Here is a 26,141-nt window from a genome sequence, read left to right as displayed (position 1 = left end):
CAACCATTCTAATTTGGGCATCATATAAAGGATTTTACAGATTCATTCTAGGAACAGGCAGAGAATATTCGAGAAAATATTGCCACCGATTTTCTTTTGTGCTACCGTATCAATCAAATGTATCAAAATATAAAACATCATCAACAATCGATATTTTTCTCGCTCTAGCACACCTGCTCAAAAATTTATAGTTTACCCGGTTATGGTACAAAGTAACTGCCAATTCTCTTGATATTTGTTAATGTTTGTAGAAGCTTCAAATAGTAATTTGAGTCATTTTTGTGTATCGTCATTTTGGTATTTTCGAACAGCAAATTCGTTGTAGAATCATGAGTTAATATAAGTGTGTCATTTTGTATTCTGCACCGTTTTGTTATAAAATTATACGATGAATTTTACAGTAATATGTTTTAAATAACTAAAACGAACATGTCATGTTCTTTTTTTAATTGACATTCTTGCAGCAAGTTCCAATGACCTACTCGAGTCGTATTATTTGGCATAGAAATTTAAGCTATTAATCAATATAAAGGGTGTTCGGATCAAAAAGTGGTCAACTTAAATTCGCCGTATTTTTTCTAATCATTCATATAAAAAACCTGATCACTCCTCATTTTGTAGGTGTGTGTTTGTAGAATGATGCCTCTATTTGGATTTTGACATTAGATCTTTAGTTATCAAAATGGCGTCAAAGCAAGAGGAGCGACGAATCAAAATTTTGTACATGTTTCGTGAAAATCCAAACTACACGCACGCAAAAATAGCAAAATCGTTGAATGTGGCCAAATCAACCGTCACCAAAGTAATAAAAGTGTTCAGGGAACGTTTGTCGACAACTAGAAAGCCTGGATCTGGGGGAAATCGAAAGCCGGGAGCCGCAGTGACGAACAGAAGAGTGGCTAGCGCTTTTAAGCGCAACCCCAACCTCTCCGTTCGAGATGTCACAAATAAGCTGGGAATATCGTCTACAACCGTGCATGAAGCTAAAAAACGATCCGGACTATCGACTTATAAGAAGGTAGTCACTCCAAATCGCAATGATAAGCAAAACCTTACGGCAAAAACAAGATCTCGGATGCTGTATACGACATTGTTGACAAAGTTTGATTGCGTGGTAATGGACGACGAAACCTACGTCAATGCATACTTCAGACAGCTTCCTGGACAAGAGTATTATACAGCAACCGGAGAGGAAAGGTGGCAGACATTTTCAAGCATATTAAACTGTCAAAGTTTGCCAAGAAATATCTCGTTTGGCAAGCTATCTGTACCTGTGGCATGAAAAGCAACATTTCCGTTGCAACCGGGACCGTCAACCAGAAAATTTACGTGAAAGAGTGTCTTCAAAAACGTTTGCTGCCTTTCCTGAAGAAACATGACTTGTCTGTGCTGTTTTGGCCGGATTTGGCATCCTGCCATTATGGAAAAAAGGCCATGGAGTGGTATGCTGCTTACAAGATGCAGGTTGTGCCCAAGGATAAGAACTCTCCCAACAATCCAGAACTTCGCCCAATCGAAAAATATTGGGCGATTGTTAAGCAGAACCTTAAGAAGACCCAAAAAACTGTTAGCAGCGAGAAGCAGTTCAAATCAAACTGGCGTTCTGCGGCGAAGAAAGTGGATAAGGTGACTGTACAAAATCTTATGGCAGGCGTCAAACGAAAGGCTTGCCAATTTGGACTAGGTCGACCGGAATCTTAACTGAGTATTTTTTGCGTCTTTTATACATATTGAACTTCAAAAAGAAAGATACTTAGATTTTTTTAATAAACAAATAATCGATTTACACGCAATTTTCTTTGATCACTTTTTGATCCGAACATTCTTAAGCACAAGTTGAGAAGGAAACGTTTCTCTAGGGATGTTAATGTCATTGACAAAGAACTGCCCAAACATCCGTTCCCACTTTAAACGAAGAATATTTCGAAACCGAGCCAAGCCGATAATGACGTTGGAAGAAACTGATTTCAAAAACTTGACCCTTCTGTACTCGAACGAAAAATCATAACTCGTTTACTCGCGCATGGTGTTACAGACCGTTAAAATCTGGGGTAGAGTTAACGCACTAAATGGTATGAGACGATTTCTGGGCATCGCCGTTTGCAATGCAGGCGTGATAACATGGTACCTTAGTATGAGCAGCCTCGCAGTATATTTTAAAAGCTTTTCTACACACCGACGGTAATAAAGAGTGTGTGATTGTAAAAAAATATATCTAGATATATCCACTGGAAATCTTTCTGGTTCTATACAACTCCGGACTGGACATCCATCTATCAATCGTTTTGTGAACAATCTCGAAGAAAACAATTATTTCGATCATTTCCTAGCGAACCTTGCAAGTGATTGTGGGAATTTTCGATGTACCCCAAAGTTTAGACTCAGTAGTACCCTCTTACTAATAACCATCGGGGCCAAAGCTTGACAGATTCGAAACTAAAGGATGAAAATGACTTTTTTACTTCTTCCTCTCTCTTCAGTCAATTTCAATTTCGATTGTGTTTATTCACTACGCATCCTGAAACATTTGATTTTCCAATTTTGTTTTCGTTCTGCTGTTGTTTCCTTTGAATTTGAAAGCAGACGCTTTCACTTGTCGATTGAAAGTGCTCTATTCATTATCATTCGAATGGGCTTTATGTCGCTTTCGGTTTCACATGTTATAGGACGAATACTGTCTTTCAAAAAAAGTGAAATTAAAAAAGGTATATGAGGGCATATTAGCCTTACAACACGCGCCGACAACTGATTATGCCTGCTAGTATACTGCACATTCTTTCACATTATCATTTTCATAAGTTTCAGTGAATACGGTTCGAGTTCCAGCTAAATTTTCATTCGAAATAACACTTTCATCCAATAAAAACCATTCATTTTCATTTGACGATTTGATAATTTCGCTTCGGTGTGAAGGATGAAAGAAATGGACGTGAAGCGAAACGAGACTGTATGAAGGTGAAGTGATATTCTTTTTATTGAACGTGAAGAGAGTGAAGCAGAGTAGCAGCAAAACGAAAACGAAATTGATGAATCGATGTTTCAGTACACGTAGTGGATACACACAATCGAAATTGAAATTGACTGAAGAGAAAGGAAGAAGTGAAGAAGTCATTTTCATTTTTTAGTTTCAAGCTGTAGCATCACAAGCTAAGCCTGAAATTGAAGTTATCATAGACTTTCGATTCGATTAGACAGCGCCCCAGAGCCGATTCCAGAGGAAATCGGTATTTGAATTAGTGTTATCGTTAGGAGCGACGAATTATTATTCGAATTTTGAACGAAATGATCTGTTTAATTTAGGCTGATAGAATGATGAAAATTACCGATCAAGCTAGTTATTTCAAAGAACAAACAATTAAATGTTTTGTTTTACGTGTTTTTATGTTTGCAAAAATTTATACAAAGATGAATATACAACCTTGTAAACAAGACCAAATTGCGAATCGCGAACTTCAAAGACAGTCGATACGACGGTTGAAGCCGAAAGAAAAAATTAAACAATAATAAGTAGCGTATAAAGGACTGTTCGGTATAAACAGATACTAAACATGTTGACTAAAAATAAGCGAGCAAGCGCGGTCGCACATTAATAAAAGCGAGGCTAATAATGAGTCATGCTATCCATGACGAAACGATTATTTTTTTTAAACAATACCTTTATTTACAATTATTTACATTGATAAGTTATTTTTTAAGAAATAAATCAATGAGAAACATGCATCAATGAAATAACCTTTTATTTTATTGTTACGCAAAATAACGAATTCCGTTACAAATTACCGAAGAAAGCAAAATATTGAATATAAATCTATGACGATAATTTAATGAATTCCGGTAGTATTCCCGATTAAAAATAAATATTGAAGGCGAAGAAGTCGATAAACATAATAAGCTTTTAAAATTATTATCATATAGCAATGAGCAGATCAATAAAAATATTCACTTTTTTACCAAAATACAGCATTTAAATTATTACATTTACCTGCATTCATTAAAGGAAATCACCAACAATGCCATTTCCATGTATGAAATTGAAGTCAAAACAAAAGGAATGAATAATGATTTTTATGTATCACAACATTTAACAACAAAATAGCAATACATTCAAAGTTTGCCCAGAAAGTGTTAACGAATCGTCGCAAAGTTCGGTATTGAGTGTTCTTTCGAGGATCTCAGCAGAAGTGGATGAAAACCCGAAAGCTATATGAGTGTATTTTGAACAATCCCAACCAGTGCATTCTCATGGGTGACATAACATACGTCAAAGAAATTTCAGAACACTGCCGGGATCTCAATTTTATACCAAATCGATTGGAGAGAGTGTACAATTTGCGGATACGACTGTTGTGATGGAAAAATTCGGGCAAAAAGTGCTCAATTTCAAAGTAATTACAATATTTCAATTTCAAAGTAATTACAATAAGTTTCTAATTCGTACACCCAAAGTTAATTTTTAGCACATTTTCTGGCATCCCGATTTATTACATTAAATGAGCTGAAATATGACATAAAATGTTCTACTCCCCAATACATGTATATCATTTGTATAATATATATGCTAGAGCCAATATGAGGGAGCGAAACAGGAGACACATTTTAATGAAAGCTTTTCGTATAGTTTGCCAAATACACGGCCCAGACAGAGAAAGATATATTCTCGTTCATGTTCTTCTTTATCGGCTTAGAAAACACCTTCCAACTCCATTTTATGATGAAGTGTAATATTATCACGCTCCTTTATAATAGCGCTGGCAGCTATATGGATAGCGTGGTCGTGTAAAGCAACTTCGCATTCCAGCCGGCCTTGGTTCGATCCCCATTGATGTCGTATGGACTTTTTTTATTTGCACAATCCCAAATGAAAAGAGAAAAGAAAACAGAAAGAGATGTCTGCTCGCATACATACAAACCATTTTTAAGCATCAAAATAGCTCATTTTTTGTGGATTTGACTCTCATGACCAGAAAATGGCATTTTTTCTGCCAAAGATGGCATGTTTTCTGCTAACGCTAGTTTGGGTGTAGATCATCTTTAGTTCTCAATCAGTTCAAATAACCCATTCGGGGTGGTTTTGACCAATCTGCGCCATGTTGTAGTGTGTATCTCGTTCTACGTGGAAGATATTACTTGTTTAAGCTCTCAAAATCACTCATACTGCTTGTAATCTGCATCTACTATTCGTACGATCACTCCTCATTAGTTCTTGATAGGGCGTTGGTCTTGTAAACAAGCTGAGTAGTCCAGAATCTGGAACCTCTATTCAATAACCATGCCTTGATTTTCCGGATGTTATGAATTGATTCCAAATTACCCAATTATCACGGTGTTTTTGATGCAGAAACAGAAGTAAATGATTCTGATGTACTTCATTGCACTTCTGACTGTACATTAGTGTTGATGAGAAGCTATCAGAACCAGGTCGTACGATTCCGTCATCGAATGCGCGTAAAGCCAGTTGTTCGTAATAAAGAGCTTCATTCTTGAAATTCTATATTCTTTGTTTCTCGTCGGTAATAATTTCGCAATCCTACGTTAACAAACCGATCGTGCCTCGAACACCACCCTTCTTTATTTATGTTTTTGTTTGCGGCCCGCGACACCATGTGTTTGTAGCCTCGCTGACGAAGTTGTACCGCTGTTCTAGAATACTACAGCGACAATGCACTACATGGGCTGAAAAATCCCGGGACATTTCGCTAATTTTTCACAAACATCATTTGTTTAAGTGTCACTGCCTGAGCATTCGCATAGAAAATGGAAAAAGGGGAATATCGTATTTTGATCAAACAATGTTTTTCTGATGGGAAAAACTCCTAAACAGTCAATGCAGTGTTTTTACGAAATGTTATTCCACTTCTGCTTCTTCGAGAACAACAATTTGAAATGGGCCGTACAAGCACCGCAGATGCACCTCGCTCTGGAAGGCGAGAAGAGAGCACGAATCCAGAATGGGATACATTTTGCACGACATTTTGGACATGAAAAAGCTATTCGCGTGATGGGTGGTGCGTTCGCTGATCGTCGACTAAAAACAGCGACGCGTCGATGATTCAAAAGCCGGTTTGTTGAAGCGTAATCGAGTAATGGATGAAACGTAGATCCATTATCACACTCCAGAGTCCAATAGGCAGTCTGCAGAGTGGCACTGAGGGATATTTCGAAGATTTAGACGTTTCGTTTTAAATGTTGGATACTCGCTGTACCAAGTATATTGCCCACGAAGGAATAAATACAGCTTTGCCCAAAAAACCATAGTTTTCGTTAAAAATCCCGGAACTTTTCGGCCTATATAGTAGATTACTTTATCCCATAAAAGATGAATACAATAAATTCCGTTTCGCCCAATAGAGAAATATGACATACGGGAAAGAGGAATAATAACTCATTACCGAGGCCAATAAACTGTTGAGCCAGTTTTACAACCGTGATCTGCCACCAACATATAAATTCTCTAGATAAGGTCCGAAGAACAGGAGTCTCTCCGGAATTAAAATCGGCCTTATATCACTCGCAATATTAAGCGCCCCATATACGCACAATACTATTGTACGAATTTGTTGACATTATTATTGAAGGTTGTCCACAGATTTACAATATTATGGCGTCACAATCAATATTGTGCAATGAAATTGAATCATTTGGGGATGATATTGAAGTCGGTCCTGAATATTGTACAAGGCTGGCTACTGACGTTCAATATTTCATCGCAAGTACTCGTTGGAACCTGATACTTGATATCCCATAATGCCGGAAGTGAACGATTAGTTTCAATAAACTCGATAATAAAATCTTCGTCGGCGTTTTTGATGGCCATCGCGACACACGCGTCCTCGAATAACAGTCTGTGAATTTTTTTAGGATACCTTCACTTTACACCCGAGACGATGTAAATGTAAACATGAGCTTTGACATTATATTGCACAACGTCACACATAGATCATGCAATATTGTAAGCGTTGCACAATAAATATCTAATTTTTTTGATATCATACAATATATTGTACAACATTTCAATATCTGAAACACACCCTCAATATTATTTCACAACCACCTATGTTGTGCAATAATATTGTAGATGTATGAGCCGCTTTAGAATCAAGTGAATCAAGTAAAATCTGGACTAAAATCGGTTTGGTCAACTCTGTGTTATACCCAGGGTTGCCAACTATAATTTTAAAAAATCAGGAAGAATGAAAATAAAAATCAGGATAAATCAGGATAGCTCATTTTGGTTTGGTAGCTCATAAGACAGAATCCATTGCAAATCCCACCAGAAACAGAGTATATCTTTCTTCGGGTATAAATCCTCGCATAAGCGGAAATGCTAGTGTTTCGCCTGACCTTTTAATAGTTTATTTTTTTTCCAAAAAACCTACAGCATCACTACAGTCAATTGCAGAGATATGAATATTTAACATTTCACTGAATCCATCGTCTATGCTTTGGAATGAATCTTTACTCGACAAATGTGGAAAGCATATCAGCTTGCTGAATTTTTACTATTTTTCATGATATTTAGTACAGCTATACTGCCCATGATTGCATAGAAGACGTAATCGACAACACCATTAGTGTTGGGAAAACGCATTTTTGTTGTGTTTTGGCCTACAAGCATAACCATGCAAATTTCCGATGAAATGATCTGTCCAGTTGAAGGAGATTATCGGCAAAAAAAGGGCCTAGGTGATTTTGCGGATTATAACATATTTTTTTCCATTTGGAAAACGCTTGCGTCTATTTATGCGGACAATCAATCGTTTCAATGAACATTTGTCCGCATAGCTAGACGTAATCACCAGGTTTCTCTGTTTCTAGCATTAGTATTTACAATTCCGATAATAGTCAAAACGTCTTTGTCGGTAGTCTCAGTTGTTATCGGATAAAATCAAAAAGGTTTAGAAGAAATTTAGTGAAATGTCTGGAAAAGGTGCTCTTGATTTGTTGCGAGTCTATTATAGTACTTTTTTCCTGAAGAATACTCTGGGATATGATAAAAACAACAGGTTCGTGTTTTTTCAATTAATAGAATTTGTAAAGGCAATCTGCAATGTAGGTAATTTTAGCAACATGATTTACCGATATCACGATCAATCGCATAAAGATGGTGGAGTGACTTACTCCAACGGTATGAGTAAATGTTGAGTATGTGGAATAATTCAATGTTGAATCCGAGGAGTTATAATGCTAAGAACCAATATTATTTTAATTTTACTACTGATCCGATTGTTTCATTATCTACTTGAAGATCCAAATGCAGAAATTTAGGTAATTATAACATTGCTTCTCTTTGTTCATCGTGTACAGAAAATAGTAATTATATGAGCAGCGTTTCAATGGTTTCTTATATTCATCTGTTAGGAAACACTAAGTAATAAGACACTATAGTGGCAAACATGTTTGGACTCTACAAAGAATGTGATTCAAATGCAGATTTAGCTTATAGCTCATAATACTGACAATTGTTGACTACGTCTGTTATGCGGACAAACAGTGATTTTTCAGAAACGTTTTTTCAAAGTTACTCAAATGTTTTCGAACAACAAATGTGTGATTGCATGTTGAGCAAACGTATTACATTGTGTAGAATCCGAAACAGCGAAAAAGTCGGTTTTGTTCATTTTATCTCCTAAACAAACATGGGCAGTATAGATATATTTCCCATAGTCCCATCATTACAGTTGATTCTACTTTAAATCAGACGAACAAATTACATATAAAATTTTTTGATATTGACTGTAGATTCAAAAATTTTCTGTAAATTTCTGTAATAAAATTTCTGAAATGTAATCCTACATTAATAACTCTGAGGATACATCTACATAAACATTATCCTCGATAGAGCAATGTTGTTCCTCAAACTTAATCTCGTTGTAATTTCATAAATTCGTCAGACAATCTGGTTTCATGAAATTTTCTAGCACTGTTTTGAAAAGCTACAAAACAACTGAGGGTAGAGATAAAAAAAGTTAAGTACAGGCTTGCGTCCAGAGAATTTAACTTAATGTAAGATATATACAAGAGCGAACCGGAGAACTATCATGACATTAAACTTTGGCATGGAAACCAGTATATTTATTACGAATAATGGAAAGAGTACAAAAATCAGGAAAAATCAGGCTCATTTCTGAAAAATCTGGATAAATTGAGTGTTCGTCAGGATATCAGGAAGCGTGCTGAAAAGTCTGGGAAAACCTGAAAAATAAGGAAAGTTGGCATCTCTGGTTATACCGCACCTCACTGTTTTTGTGCGAAATTGAAAGTGGCACCAACAGATCGAAAGGTTTATTTGACTTCAGATAAAAAAAAAACAATATTATTTCTTCGCTCTAGCCAAACCTATATCAGGAAACTGAATCCTAAGTATTTGGGCATAAGTGTTTTTTTGGCGATAATTTTCTTTATTTTTCTATAACGGAAAACGTTACACTTTTGTTACCGATTCACTCACAATCTTGAATTTCTGGATAAGTTTTCCTAAAAGTACAACACAATCGCCCTGGAAATGAATCGGGGGTTTCGGATGCGTGTTAGGATTTTTATCACCTTTTCCGTTTTTTCCTTGCATTTTGAAAATAAGATTTTAAAAAAATTGAACAATGTTTAAATTTTTGTTTGGTAATCTAGATAATTTTGAAGTAGATCATTTCTTGATATTTTATCAATGTGCGAAATGTCATTGCTTTGAAGTTATGTGTATAACTTGAAACTGTGAGGATCGTTCGCTTCAGGTCCTTCTCTATTTTACATTATGTCTTCGTAATATTTCCCCATTTTTTTCCACTCAGACTATCCGCTTGCTTACGACAGTATAATTTCGCGCTATATAACTCAAAGAAACGACCCAAGTTGTAGAGCGGTAGCATGTTGCATGTTGCCAACATATCTGATAGCCACACACAATTCAACGCCAGTAGGTCACTACTTCTGCGAAAGCCGCAGGAACATCGGAGTCGGAGTCAGAGAGAACTGACCTGTGGGTAGTGAACCGCAGGTCAGATGTAGGCCAGCTGATAAGAGAATGGCAACTCGTTCCGAAAGACGTTTTCTTCCACTCATCCTCATACACACATACAATTATGTGTTTTTCTTCCGCGTGGGACGATGTGTCACGTGTCGAGGGGAAGTGATAAAAACTAATTGTTAAAAAATTCTAGCACTAAAAGGAAACTAAACCGTCATATATCTAATGATGAATTTCTATGTTGCTTTTTTTTCTCTACAGGCCACCGGAATGACGCCTCTTATGCTAGCCGTGAAGGACAACCGAACACCAATATTAGATAGGCTTATTGATCTCGGATCGGACGTCGGAGCGAGGAATAACGTGAGTAAAAGAAGTTTTTCATTTGTTGATCTTCAAACACTTGCAAAACATGCGAATTTGCGAGAAGGTTTATGTTAATTGGACCTTCGTTAAATGACCATTTTTAATTGATGTGATAATTTCACAGTCTTGGAATACGAAATGAGCGAAGAAACTACGCCCACCCCGCCCCGAAGAAACTCGGTTTGACATGCCAGCACATCTGTATTTTCCAACCAGCACACCTGTTACTTGCTTAGTCATCTGTGTAATTCCAGTGGGAACCTTGAATTTAATTACCATGGCGGCTGTCGGAGTTTGCTGAGGTACCCTTTAATAATACAAACGGGCCGAACGCACACGTAAACTGTTAATCAATGTCCAAACGGAATGAAAACTTCTTCGTTCCATCCTACGAGTGGGATTTACCGGCAATGTTCATCGCGATTAATCGCCTTCATTTCCCTCCATCTACAGAAGGGAAAACGATAAAACCGCAACCGTTGGCAGTGGGTTGTGTTGTTTGGCTGAAATCGAGACTTAATTTCTCCACTCTCGATAGAGCCTCACATCCGGTTGATTTGCATTTTGGGTTAAGTTCAACTATACTTACCTGCCGAGTCAGCAGTTTTATTCTTTTATTTGCGAAAATTACTTCGCTGGTGAAAAGGAAATTGCATCGACAGAAAATAAAAGGTCGTGATTAGAATATATAGTTAAACACTATTTTTAATCCTCGCCTTTTATCCTGACCCTGAGAACTAGATCACGACAATGTATTAATGATTTCCAGCATATCTTCAAAACGACGTCAGAGACCGCCCTGATAAGTCAATTTGTTCCATATAATTCGACGCATACTCTCTCTGCCGCAGACCATGACCCCATTTGTTTTTTTTTCGAGTGGTGTGAGCTACATATTTTTATGGAAATTTCAGTCCGTTTCTGTTGTTCTCTCGAGTAAATGACTTGTAGCACTGACCAATGCTTACGTTTTATATATCCCTCGAAGACTATATAATCCCCTTCATATAGCCGGCAGATTTGTTGTTCTGATGGCACTCGCACAGCCGAAAAACTGTCCTCCCCCTCAAAAAGCGTCGTGCCGTTTTTGTTTTGGTCTTTTGGGGTTTTGGTTTTGTGTCTACCGGAAAGCGGAGAACTCATTAAATACCATTTGGTGGCAAGCATATAATAATCGTAGTGCGATTATGTCGACGTGAATTTTTTCGACACCGAATTATGATAATTCCAAAACACACTTGACGTCACGAGCCACGTGGGAATTCGCATGATTCATTTGCATTCCTCGGAAGGATTTGCTGCTTTATCGTTCGAGGCGATTATTTATGGATTGAACGACGGGTATCGAAACCCGGTCTCGATAGTGCCGGATGAGAGAGTTGGTTTTATGGTCTTGTTAGCTTGTTGCAACAAAATAAGATTTTAGTAAAAGGTTTCGTTCAGATTGCGATTTGATGTCATAGCTTCAATGCACATTTTAAACTGGAAGTACCCATTGCTTCGTTTCCTTGTTGTTATGAAAAAATTACATTCCAGCAAGACAATGCCGCTAGTCTTGCTGGGATGTAATTTTTTTTGGCGACGATATCTACGCAGAAATGGTAGGAGAGATGATTCCAGAACATGGTTGTAATCCTTGCTATTCATTTTGAAGAATGTGAAAACTGTCTAGAGTTTTCTGGCTGCACAGAATCCCGTCCAAAGCATGCACGAGCCTCCACCAAAGTTTCTGATTAAAAAATACTGTTGAAACCACCAGAACCACCCAAATTGAACTTTTTTTCGTCACTGAAGATGATCTAGCGATGTTAGAAGCAAAAAAAAATGCCATCTTGCATTGAAGATTATTTGGTTATGGTATATAGCAAAATGTATTCTTTTGAGAACATTCTTTGTCATTCTATTGGTTCATGTGAGCTTTGGTAAATCTCAGAAGTCTTTCGATGAGAGATGGTGTAAGATAAGAAGCTTTAACTTTTGTAGCTCTGTAAGGATTTTTGTTTACCAAATTTTGACAAATTGTATCTCGGGAATCATTTAAATACAAAAATTGCTTTATTTGAATAAGCGATTTTGAAGTATTCGAAGCTGTTATAACTATTTCTCGCTTATCCCGGCGAGAGTGCTTCAATTTACGTGGACCTTTCTTCTTCTTACCACACCCTTGAGGATTCGCCAAATAATTAGACACTACTTGATGGGATCGTTTAATCCGACGAGCAAATTCTACAATATCAACATTCTCTTGGTGAAATGCTCTTTTTTTCTCTCCTACACTGCCTACACTTCTTCCTTCGGAATTTTCCAGATTTTGATCAGAACAATTAAAACAAACACACTTAAAAAATTATTGCACACACACATATGCAAATCATGCAATGTATGGTAGTTACTAATACCAATACACTAGAATATGAATTGAAGCGTTGTTTGTGACACAAAGCAGCAAGATCATCACCTGGTCTTATAGAAGATGGACATAGTGTACTCAAAATGAACAATCGGTCATTATCTCCAAAAAGACAGGAACAAATCGATTTAAATATTGGTGATGATATAAATTTTCAAATAAAAGATAAATAATTGATTCGTTATTTCGAAGAAATTATTAAATTTATAAAATATTATAATAAACCCTCAAGTCGGTACACGTCACTTTCAGTTATTATTCTAACAGTTGAGATGATTCAGTTCTTTTTTTATTCATTATCCTTGATCCATAGTGAAGGGTGTTACGGTTAAAGTTTGGATTGTGTAACATTTACACGAACGACAGTTCTCCTAATTACCTCGAATACATTCATCCGAATGTAATTAATAACCGAATGAGAAAGATACCCGAATGTACCATTTACCAGAATGCAACATTTATCCGAATACAACATTCACCCGAATGTAATATTAACTGTGATAAGTGCAACATTATCCTGATTATTATATTTACAACTATTTTTTAGAAGGAATTTTTATATTTAATACTAATTAGAGTAATTAAAATGACCATAGTTGTACATTAATCGATATTTAAAAACTAGTACATTATGTGGGTAGAGCAAAAACGAGAAAAATCAGCGTTGCGTATCGTTCTGAATCATATTTCGGACGCTTAAGGCATTTGATGTAGAAAACAGATCTTAATTTTATGCACAAGTATTATTTGGTTGATATTTTTATTAAATTAGTTCAATAAGCTTTTAAGCTTTCTACTTTAGTGCCTATTTGATTGAAACATCAACAATTATCGAATAAAAATGTTTTTCAATTGAAGCGAATAAGAATCGAATTTCGGACACTATTTATGAAAAAAATCAAATTTCGGGCAGAGTGAATTCGAATTTCGGACACTTTGTTTGCATAACGGTTTCTTGTGGTTTTAAGCTGTTGGCAGGTGGAGGCGTAGATGTTGTCTGAAAATTGGTAACTTGATGGTGGTATCGGTTCTGAAGCAATGGTGTGTCGCAGAACGAAGCCCAAAGAATATTTCGAAACTTGATGACAATACTTAAAGCGTTACATATGGGTTTTTAAAAATTCGAATAATTGCCAAAATAGCCAAAAAAATAAAAATTCGAATAATTGCCAAAATAGCATTTTTGTTGAAAATGAGTTATTTTTCATGAAAATCGTTGTTTAGAAGCTCATAAAAAATCGAAAAAAAAAACAGGCTATGTAACGCTTTAGATAATTAATTTTTACATACTGGTAAAAAATCTCAGTCAAATCGGTCGTGTAGATCCTGAGATATCGATACCACCAGCTGAAAAAAAAATGGTTTCGAGAAAAACGCATTTAAAAATTCGTACAGAAATACTATATTCCTTAAGGTGATCTCATACTTTTGGCTGTAACTAGTGATCCCGTTTCGATTTATTGATTAATCGCATATTGAGCCGTACGGGTTTTGTTTTCCTCTGAATTTCAAATAGATTGATCGAGACGAATTATTGGTTCGCTTCAATTATTGATTGCGCAGTAATTGTTCGATCAATAACCAGTTTTTGTAGTCGGTATTCGATTAATCGAATAGTCAGTATTCGTCAGTATTCGATTAACTGAATACTGACTAATCGCTTCGCATACTGACTACAAAAAAACCAATAACACCAATGCCAATAAAAAAACCAATTACCACAAAGCGAACTTATAAGATTGACAAATCTCTTCTCTTTTCATGACCTATTGATTGCGCATTAACCGTTCGATTAGTAATCGAATAATTGATCGATTAATCGAAACGGGATCACTATCTGTAACATTCCAACGAAATCGAATATCGTGAATTTTGTAGATTTTTTTGGTTTTTTCTGTTCTGCAAATTGTTCTTTCTGCTGCATCCGTTCTTCCTGCTCCCTCAATTTAGCTTATGTTTGTATTTCTTTTGCTTTCTGTTTCAATTCAATTTTCCATTTCTTTTCCTCGGGTTTTTGGCGCTTCGTCAGCTTCATCGCAGTTTCACCTTCTCTATACTATCCCAGGACTCACTTGTGACCAGGAGTAACGTGCGGTTTACTTTTACCGTAAGTCAACGAGTTACCAGGATGCACGGCAACATAAGGAGAGTTCAACGTCTCTACTCTTAGATGTTCATCGAGTTGCAAATTGTTCACTGATTCTTCAGCTTCCCTCATATCTATCTGCTGGTCTGCAGTTGAAAATATTTGTATTATTTATACAATATTTCGAAATATATTGGGGCATGATATGAATCTTACAGAATCCTACTGGACGATTTGATCTCAATATGTTTGAGTGTTGGTCTGTTGTGAAACATACTAATTCAAAAAGTTTTGCAAAATTTGCGTATGAGTATATATATTCAGAATTGACATCATTCATGTTGCTGCTCATGTAAAGTTCCGCCGAAGATAATACTGCAATAAAGACAAGAAATTATTCAACAAAATATACAATTTTACTGTAGAGTAGACAAAATATAATAAGAATGTTACACTTACTTTCCTCAGAACTAGCAAATTTTTTTCCTTGGAGAATAGTCGTGTCGATGTTGAGATCGATCAGAACGGGATCGATTTCGATGAAATCCGCTGGTCCTTCTATCTCATCAGATACTGTTCTCCATAAATGGAAAAGCTGAATTTCTTCAGGATCGCCAGTCCACATCAAGTTTCCAGATCTTCTTCAACTTTGTCCTTATTGTATTTATGCTTCGCATCCATAATAAACCTGAAAACATACATTGTAGTATCACCAATTTTAACTGTCCGAAATATGAATCGTAGGGAAACAATTGGATTCAAATTTCGGACATTTTATTTTATAATTTTTTGAAGAATTTATAATTTTATAATCAACTGTGAAACACTTACCAAGCAATAACAGTTAACTGGTAACGTAACTTACCAAGCAATAACAGTTAACTGGATCAGGGATGAAACATGAGAGAAATTGAACTATTAATAAACAGTAATATTCTATCTGCTCATCTAAGCGAACGTCAAAAACAAACGATAATGAGTAGTGCTGTTAGATTTTTGCCTATGTTATAATTTAAAAGTAAATCTAATATAAAATGATAGTGAAACCAAGGGGATAATCTAAAGAATCAATTGTGAGATTAATTTCATAATTATATTATCAGGGCATTAAAAATTTCAAGATATAATTACAAACTGTCCGAAATATGATGCTGTCCGAAATATGATTCAGAACGGTACTACATTTTAGAAGTTATGAAAAAGTGATCTATATGGTAGCCTATATAGAACTTTTTAATTCGATTATAAACATTATGTCATTATTTGGATCACGTATCCCATACAGGTGGAAACCGTAATAACATTTATTGCACCCTACAAGCTTCACATGCCAAATTTGGTTTCATTTACTTGATTAATTCTCGTTTAATGCAGAAATTTGTGTCTCATTTGTATGGCAGCCCCCCTAAGAAAGGGGGGGGGGGGGAGGAGAAGTGTCTTACCACCATACAAACATTCATTTGGTTTCATTTGCTTGATTCATTCTCGAGTAATGCAGAAATTTGTGTTTCATTTGTATGTCAGCCCCCCCTTAAAGAGGGGAGTGGAGTGTCTAACCACCGTAAAAACGTTTATTGCACTCTAAAACCTCCATATGTCTAATTTGGTTTCATTTACTTGATTTATTCTCGTTTAATGCAGAAATTTGTGTTTCATTTGTATGGCAGCCCCCCTCCTAAGAGAGGGGGAAGAAGTGTCTGACCACCATAGAAAAATGTATTGCAGTCTAAAACCTCTATATGCCAGATTTCGATTCATTTGCTTGATTAATTCTCGAGTAATGTAGAAATTTGTGTTTCATTAATATGGCAGCTCCATTTGAGAGGGGGATAGAGTGTCTCTCCACCGTAAAAACTTTTATTGCACCCTACAATCTTCACATGCCAAATTTGATTCCATTTGCTTTATTAATTCTCAAGTATTGCAGCAATTTGTGTTTCATCTGTATGCCAGCCCCCCTCCCCCCCTAAGAGAGGGGGGTGTAGTGTCTAGTCACCATAGAAACATTTATTGCACCCTAAAACCTTCATATGTCTAATTTGGTTTCATTTGCTTGATTTATTCTCGTTCAATGCAGAAATTTGTGTTTCATTTGTATGGCAGCCCCCCTTCCTAAGAGAGGGGGGAGAAGTGTCTTACAACCATAGAAACATTCATTGCACCCTAAAACCTCCATATCTCTAATTTGGTTTCATTTGCTTGATTAATTTTCGTTTAATGCAAAAATTTGTGTTTCATTTGTATGGCAGCCCCCTCTAAGAGAGGGGGGAGGAGTATCTAACCACCATAGAATCATTTATTGCACCCTAAAACTTCCACAAGTCAAATTTCGTTTCATTTGCTTGATTGATTCTCGAGTAATGTAGAAATGTGTGTTTCATTTGTATGGCAGAGAGGAGGAGGGGTCTCGAACTATCACCTTCTCCAGTTTGCAGTTTCCCTTATGTTACATCGGTTTTGCCTCTATCGAAAACAGTTGGTCGGTGATTGCAACAAAAAAGCCTTTTTTCGACATATTAATATTCGGCGCGCTGAATCAGACCCAGATACTGACACGGTTCTAAATCTGTATACACTGAATTCTTTTTTTACGCGACTGATGCGAGCGCGCCAAAAATTAAAACGATTTAAAAAAAGTTGATGGGTCTGAGGCTAGAGATACGGGCGGGATCTTGATATAGGATTGTGATTGTGTGTAGTAATTGCATTTAAATTGAGCTTTTCATTGTTCAAAATCTGTATTTTTTTCTCTTTTGATACATGAAATGGATTCCCTGGGAATAACCGTTTCCTGTATGTACTTGTATCCTTTAAATGGGTTAGATTACATAACGTGGTAGAATTCGGTACTACATTCTGTTCAAAAATGTAAACGAAAATACAATTAAAGCCATTACTACCCTTTTCTTCTGTTTATTCAATCATGCAGAAGAAGACAAAGAGTCATCATGTATTATTTTTAAACACAAGTCTAAATAGTTAAGACCTACATAAATATAAGCGTGAGTCAAATAAATCTATGACTTCAAAAGTATATTATAGATAAAAATAGCATTATCTCCTTCGTTACCACGTTGTCCGGAACATTGTTTCTAATAGCTTAATGCCAAAAATAACACTTGTGTTTTCTACTAATCGACTTCTAAAGAATCTGTTGCGTTGATGGTTGAAAAACCAGCGTAATGTGTGCATGGCCATCGATGTTGATCATTTCTAATGCTCCTATGCATTGAATATAGTGAAATAAACATGAATAGCTCGGGAAACGTAAATAATATCAACCGCTGGTTGCACTCATACAACTTCAACACCTGCATATTACAGCATTAGAGCTCTCAAAAGGTGTCAGAATGAGAAGGAGTCTTCTTCACACCTGTTCGTCTCTCCAATACCAAACAAAGTGAGGGGAAGTCAGATTTTCAAACGAAAAGCACTATACCCCCCCTCCTTATGATCATCGAAATCATTGAATCAACTGAAGCGCACAGCGAAGTAGCTTGAGGGTTGGCTTTGGGGTGGCACTCGAGCTGTTCGCATAGTCGCCGTCATCATTAACACCATCATTTGGCACAATAATAGCTGCGAAGAAGCAACAGGTTTTGCGTGTGGCGTTTTATTTTGTTATGCTTTTTTTTGCTTCTTATTTTTCCAATGTTTCTACTAAGGAAACCACACTCATAACTATCGCTATTTTTACTTTCCTTCAACTTACTTTGGTAAACCCCCCCACACGGAGGTAAATTGCTTGACCGCAATTGCTGGCTCCCCATACCAACTGGTGATAGGTGGGAACTGCTAGTGCAAGTGGGGTTGTTGAGATGGTTGATGTATCCATCAAGAGTTGTTTGTTTTGCTTGTTGTGTAGGTATGAGCAGAAGTTAACGTACCTACACCGAGAATGCAGATGTTTCTGAAGTTGATCATATTTTCACGGACAATATTCGCTACATAATCTGTTGATATTGATTTGGGTGCACCACATTTTGTTTTTTTTCTCTTGAAAGGGATATTTTATTTCTGTGTGTATGGTACACCATTAACCGCACGAGAAACTGTGCTTTATCAAGTAAAATTTATTTTTAAACACTTAGCTGTAACATATTTAAATTAACAGCACATCCGCAGTAGTAAATCTCCGGGTCGTGCCAGTACAGAATTCATACACACCCAGGCTAGCAACTTTTGGGGTATGATGTGGTCCGATTATTACCAACCCCACGTTGTTGGAAGTTTTCCCGCGATGTTAACTTCTAACATTTAACCCAAACACGGAAAAGGTGGACGGTAGCAAACGCTTGTTGCTACTTCAGTGCAATCGCTGCACCCAGGGCGCTGGTTAGGTTGGGTCACGGTCAGTCGGTCAGAGTATGGACGACTAGCCTTCAGTCGAACACGAATGTGCATGAGTTTAATTCATTTTCTTTGCACATCATCGCGATAAAGGCGTTGCTTTTTGGGAAAATTGCATGTTTGCTAGTGCTTAGCAACACCCCATTCGCGCCCGCTCCCTTCGATTATAGGGAGTTGGGCTTTAGTTGACCTCAGCGAAGTTAGCCAACGCTAATGCGGGGATATGATTTTAATTTCTTATGAGAGAGAGAAATAGAGGGAAACTTGGGCATATCTTAAACAAATCTGCGGTCACGAATGTGGAGTGCCCCACGCATTTACATTTACTGTGGCAATTATTGGCTGATTAATTTCTCCCTGAGAGTACTGCAATTTTTAAAATGTATGGAATGAACAAAATCATGTTCACTTTATTATTATAAATCCAACCACTTTGCATATTGTATATGGAACAAGCACAACATTATCGAATATGTTTGCCTTCAGTCTGAAATAAGCTTTGATTTTATTCCATTATGCAAACATTCAGGCCGCATGCACAGATAATTTACAACAATTTCGCTGACTAATCCTACTCTGATTGCCGTTCCCTGTGGCTGCAGATACGATCTATTAACTTAACAATATAACGTTAAGCGTTCTCTCGTCAGAGGGGCGGAAACGGAAACTTCGCATGCATTACTATAACTCATATCTAACCTGATCTGAGAGTAAGAACGGGTGCTCGACGAAAATGTGCATGTTATTACTTTATTAGAATTCGCTTTCACTCAGGAACTCAGAAAGGGAGTGGTTCTGCACAGTTTAAAAATGGGGCAATATCGTGAATGAATTGAATGAATAATCAATCTGGGAATGAGTTATGTGTGCCGCAGGGATTGATTTATATCTATCATCATTAATCAACACGAGCTGTTGTAAAGCATTTTGTTACGTGCAAACTATTAGCCTTTCCTTTCGTTCTTCTTCGCCGGAACATTTTGAGTTAGATCAATAAAACCAATTTGCGGGCATAACCAATCACCAAGAGTGATGAAAAACGAACCGTTGTAAAACAAGCATACTCACTTCCGGAAAAGCTTTCATAAATCAAAATATCTCCCTTTGCTGTATATTTGATACTCACCGTATGCTTTTCCTCTTTCCAGGACAATTACAATGTGATACATATTGCTTCCATGTACTCTAGAGAGGATGTAGTTAAATTACTTTTAAATAAGCGTGGCGTCGATCCCTACTCGATGGGCGGGGTAAGTATATTTGACACTTTTATGTTACTACCTCATTCAGCACTCAGCTTGATTATGTCCGAAACACCAAATTGATATATCGAGAGTGGATAAGAATAAAAAAAAAATGATATCAAAAATGCTTCCTCGAACAGTTTCGTCTCTTATATAAAATGGTAAGTGTAACGGAACAATATTTTTAAATAAAATCTGAGAAAAAACTGATGTTGTTTTTGCAATGTGTTGTTGATTGTCAAAACTTTTACTATACTTTTTAGTTCTACTGACCAAAGAGCAAACGTTTTTCGCAATATAATTTTAATGATGTTTTTAAATGTATCAACTCTAACCAAAAAAACGTTCAATGCTATAAGGAATCTAACCAACGAATCGATCATATAATGCTTGTGCATCAGTGAAATAAAATGTGTATCAACGGCAAATACGGAATTATGTCGCGAATAATCTTGAGCACATCTAAATTTATCGCTACCAAATACCCAATGAAAATTCGTACCTCATCATAATCGCTCATGGTTTGATTAGTTTAAGTTATCCAGAGATATTTTGCATTGCGCATATTTCAGATTTAGGTTGACGTATTTTTTTTAACCCATTTGTTTATTTCAGGCTCATTAGCATTTTACCTGTTACAGAGCCGAATTTTAATCGTGTACATGCCACATGTTTAGGTTTAGGTTGGCGTATTGAAAAGATCTGTTTGCTCAATTGTAGGTTTTTCTTTATATTTTCAGAAAAAAATATAAAAAATCATCACGGTTTTGAAGGAACTCTCTAATTTTTCATGGAATGCGACTCATTAACCGAAGTCCGCCTTCACGTGAGTTTCTTTTATGGCTTTTATGACATTCCTAAGCAGTTGCCGTTCGACAGTTTCACTCCGACGTTTGGTTTGAGGCTTCCGAATCGCCATCAATGTATCTTTATACTTTTTTCGTGTTTTGTGGATTGACGATTCGAAGTTCGAGCATTTAAACAGAAACGATGAGTGAGAGTTTGGAGAAAATTGGATGAAGCGCTACCAGATCGTCATCTACAGTCTAAGGTAGTGGAAGCATCTAGGTCAGGGCCGTTTTGCCTGGCCTGGAGTATAAAACTTGGTTAAAATCAAAAGCATAATGACAGCTGGCGCTACATTGACACCATCCATGGCAATCTTCGCGAGTCCGTTGCAAAAACCAGCGTAGGCAAAGACTTCATTTTCCAACAGGACAAAACCCGAAGGCTTTTTTCAAGTCTAATCAGATGAATGTTCTGGAATGCCTTGCTTAAAGTCCAGATTTGAGCCCTATTGAAACTCTATGGGCTACTTTGGATAATAAGGTGGACAAAACTGGCCTAACGAAAAAAGACACATACTTCACAGACAATAAAAGACAATAAAATCTGAAGAACTCGGTGGAGAGCATGCCTAAACGTCTTCAGAAGGTGATTAGGGCTCACGTTGGTCGTCCATACTGAATAGGGATTGTTAACCGGTTTTACCGATAATACCGGGTAATTTTCCATTACCGAATTTCCGGTGATTTTACAATCAGTAACCGATAATTTCGGTGATCATGCCTTTATGCCGCTTTTAAATATTGCTCGAGAATTTAATGAAAACGAAACAACACAACTGGCAGTGTTGCGCAGATTCTACGATCTCCGAACTTCAGTTCAAAAATCGCTGTTAGATCAAAAACGAAACACAAGATAAGCTTCAGCGATAAATAACTGACAGCGATAAAAGAATTGGATGCAGAGTTGCCGTGATAAAATCTGTGTTTTTGGTCTCAAAAAATATTTTTATCTAAGGTTTTTCTCAGGAAATCCGTATCGAAATCTGCATTAAATTTATAAGTTCAATCTTAGCTTTAGTATCATTGATTAGCACAGTTATTATTATTTTTCCCATGTTGATGATCCACGTAGAAATTCGCTTTTACTGCGCTTTTGTAGGAAAAAGAAAAACAGTGTTATTTATTTATTATAATGAAGGTCTCGTCACCTTCCCATACAAATGCTTGAGTTGGTCGATTATCTTATTGATAATTTATTTGAAAAACATAACCATTGTGACAAAAGAACGGACTATCTACAGATATGGAATCTGCCCTTTGTGATATCGAACTTTCACTCAGCTTCATATATTCATGTTTCTCTGGAATGCTTGTAAGAAGTAAACAGTAAATCCTTCAGTTTTATCAAGTCACATAAAGACGCGTTTGCTGTCCCGTCAAGCCATCCCATGGACCTTCTGAGTTCACTGAAACATGGCCTGCCACATTTGTCAGTCAAACTGCTCTGATCTCCAGATCAATCAAATATTTGACCCGTTAGATGAATTTCAGGTTGTAGCCTTTCCGTTCATTTTGTTCATTTGTTTTTTGCCATATCTAATATTGGATTGTTCTTTTAAAAAAATCTGTAAATCTGTATGAAAACCAAAAAAAAAAATCTGTAATCTGTAACTACAAATTATTGGCTTAGAAAAGTCTAGAAAATCTGTAAAAATACAGATTATTTTGTAGATATGGTAACCCTGATTGGATTATGAAGCTTATGAAGCTGATGTCAGATTGGAATTTATGTTAAAACAGCTATCGGAGCCACCATCAGGAAATTCTGGGCAGTTGCTTGAAGCCCTGATTGGAAGGATTGCAGAAAGACGTTTTGTATATACAGATTTGTTCCCATATATGAATAATCATTCTGCTCGTGGTCAGGACACAATTAATGATGACTTCGGCGTCTTCTATCAAACGTCACGGACTGCAGTGATCAACCAGGCATTTGAAATTGTTCCTGACTTGATCAAATTTGACGATGATGGTATTGATTCAGTAGCTGGACAACGGAAGAAACAAATCCACTGGACGATTGGAAACCTGCAGAACAGGTAAGCATCAAGGAGCATCAAACTTGAAAGACGATTGCAACAGTCAAAGGTATCAACGTCCAGCCCAAGCTCAACGTCTATTAACGGATTGATGAAAACTTTTGGACAAGAATTTTCGTACAGAGGCCATCAGAGGCAAATACATGACAATGGTATTCGACACTTTTCTACCCAACCTAAATGGGCTCCGCCTTCGGTTCCTCATCCGGTGTAAGGTTATGAACCCATTGGTGATCGGAAATTTTGAACAGTATATTCCCAACCGTGTTTGTTTTCCTGACTACATCAATTCCTCTGTGCATTTTGATCTGTCCATGAAGCAGGAAATCCATGGATATTCAGATTATCTTCGATCGAGGATCGTTCCAACGATCTTCGATGCAAAGTATGGGGATATCAATTGTGATAATATGTACTTTACTGATGGGTCCTCTATGAATGAGTCCACAGGATTTGGAGTGTTCAACGAAATTTTTAGCACCTCCCACAGTCTTCAGAATCCTTGCTCAGTGTATATTGCTGAATTGGCAGCGATATACTGGGCGCTGGACAGCGTCGCCTCACGACCTGTTGAACAATATTACATTGTAACGGATAGTCTTAGCTCTGTCGAAGCTATCCGTTCAGTGAGGCCGGAAAAGCACTCGCCGTACTTCCTTGAGAGAATACGAGAAATTTTGAGTGCTTTATCCAAACGCTGTTATGTCATTACCTTTGTCTGGGTCCCTTCACATTGCTAAATTCCGGGTAATGAGAGGGCTGACTCATTAGCAAAGGTAGGTGCAATTGAAGGCGATATTTATCAGCGTCAAATCGCCTTCAATGAATTTTATTCTTTAGTCCGTAAAAATACCATAGTTAACTGGCAACGCAAATGGAACGAAGATGAATTGGGCCGGTGGCTCCACTCGATTATCCCTAAGGTTAGCCTCAAACCATGGTTTAAAAGTCTGGACTTGAGTCGGGACTTTATTCGCACCTTCTCCCGACTCATGTCCAATCACTGTTCGTTAGATGCGCTACTCTTTCGTATTAATCTTGCCGACAACAATCTTTGTGTTTGTGGCCAAGGTTACCACGACATCGAGCACGTTGTTTGGTCGTGCGAGCTGTATCTTGTCGCCAGATCGAATTTAGAAGACACCCTTCGGGCCCGAGGAAGGCAGCCCATGGTGCCGGTGAGAGACGTATTGGCTCGGTTAGACCTTGATTACATGTCCCAAATATATGTATTCCTTAAAACTATCGATCTTCGTGTGTGATTGTCCTTATACCCTTAGTATTCCTTTTCCTTTTCCTTTGTGAGAGGTCGGATCCCTTCTTAAGAATAAGATGAAATGTAAATACATATTAGATATAAGATAGGTTTAAGAATTGAGTGTGATGAGTGTGATTGAGAGTGTGAGTGTGATCATTGTCAACATATCCTCATATCCCCTCCTTTTCCTGAAGAAAATATGTCACCCTTCTAAACTCGAGTCGACCGCGAGTAATCGGTTTCCTATATTATTAACATTAGAATTAAGGAAAAATGTATATATATATACTAGTAACAATACAGTAAGGAGTTCGGCTCCTTTAAACCTATGTAACTGAGCCTGTAAAAATAAACGATTTCAAAAAAAAATTAATGGGCTCTGAACGGGCGTTTTCCTTTCTCTGACTTGCACTGTGGTCACGCGTTTTCTAGAGCTTGCCACTCAGAATGTATTCAAGGCGTGTTATTTGGCATAGGAATCTCAACAAAGTACTAATAAAACATGTCGCAAGTAATACTACGTTGAGACGGCGAAGTTCCTCTAGGAACGTTAGTGCCATTTAAGAAGAAGAAGAAGAATAAGTGTCCTTAAGTATTACTTTAACCAACAAAAAAATTGCAAAATGTTTTTTTTTGTAAACTAATCATTATACATAAAAGCCGTTTCTTCAAGAAAATGGTTTATTTTCAAGTATGTTTTTCACCGGTAATTTACCGGTTTTACTTGTAATGAAATTTTCTTTACCGAATAACCGGTTATTCGAATTTTGCCACGGTAATGCAATCCCTAATACTGAATATATAAAGTTTGCATCATCACTTGGTTTTTTTGTTATGTATTTTTGAAGCGGATTTTTTTCTTGTCATATTCTTTTATGGATACATTTCACTAATTTGATTCACAAGCTTTGATTTAAGATTAAATTGAATACATTGTTGCTTCAATATTTATCTATATACCTTATTAACTGTTACGAGGGTCACTATTTATATTTCGGGAATAGGAATAAAAACAAATAGTTAAGCTGCGAATATATTTTTATTGTTTTTCAAAGTACTCGCCACGATGATCGATATACTTTTGCATGCGCTTAAACCAATTTTCAAAGCATTTATTCCAATCGGCACGAGTCTTTTTTTTTGAGCGATTGTCAAATTATGTGGGATCCAACGTGAACATAATTTTCGCACAACTAAGTGTTCATGTAAAATCACATATATTCTGGTGGAACTAATGCTTAGGGATGCCTCAATCTCACAATAGGTTACATGACGATCTTGCTTAATCATTTCGTGCACAGCATCGATGTTTTCTGGCACTACAGTCGATTTTGGACGACCTTCACGAAACTCGTCGGACAGCGAACTACGACCACGATTGAATTCGCTATACCAGCGATACACAGTGGTTTTTGATGAAGCTTCATCGCCAAAAGTCAAATTAAGTTGATTGACGCACTCTTGTTGTGATAATCCACGTCGAAAGTCGTAAAAAATCATCGCACGAAAATGTTCACGATTCAGTTCCATTTTTTTGCCGAGACCAAACTTTCAACTAAATATAAAATAAACAAATAGC

General features: G+C 36.9%; 1 protein-coding gene across 4 annotated transcripts in view; it reads left to right on the top strand.

Annotated features, from left to right (window-relative positions):
* LOC129780537 (serine/threonine-protein phosphatase 6 regulatory ankyrin repeat subunit B) overlaps positions 1-26,141 on the top strand; it is a 176,997-nt gene that overhangs the window by 14,757 nt on the left and 136,099 nt on the right. For all 4 annotated transcript variants that reach the window (XM_055788904.1, XM_055788905.1, XM_055788899.1 and 1 more), the window contains exons 2-3: positions 10,223-10,324; positions 20,322-20,423. In XM_055788904.1, the coding sequence (XP_055644879.1) occupies positions 10,223-10,324; positions 20,322-20,423 (204 nt within the window). The remainder of the gene's footprint in view (positions 1-10,222; positions 10,325-20,321; positions 20,424-26,141) is intronic.

This window comes from Toxorhynchites rutilus, chromosome 3 (genome assembly GCF_029784135.1).
Source record: "Toxorhynchites rutilus septentrionalis strain SRP chromosome 3, ASM2978413v1, whole genome shotgun sequence".
In the NCBI taxonomy this organism is placed as follows: Eukaryota; Metazoa; Arthropoda; class Insecta; order Diptera; family Culicidae; genus Toxorhynchites; species Toxorhynchites rutilus.
This window is presented reverse-complemented; position numbering and strand designations above follow the sequence as displayed.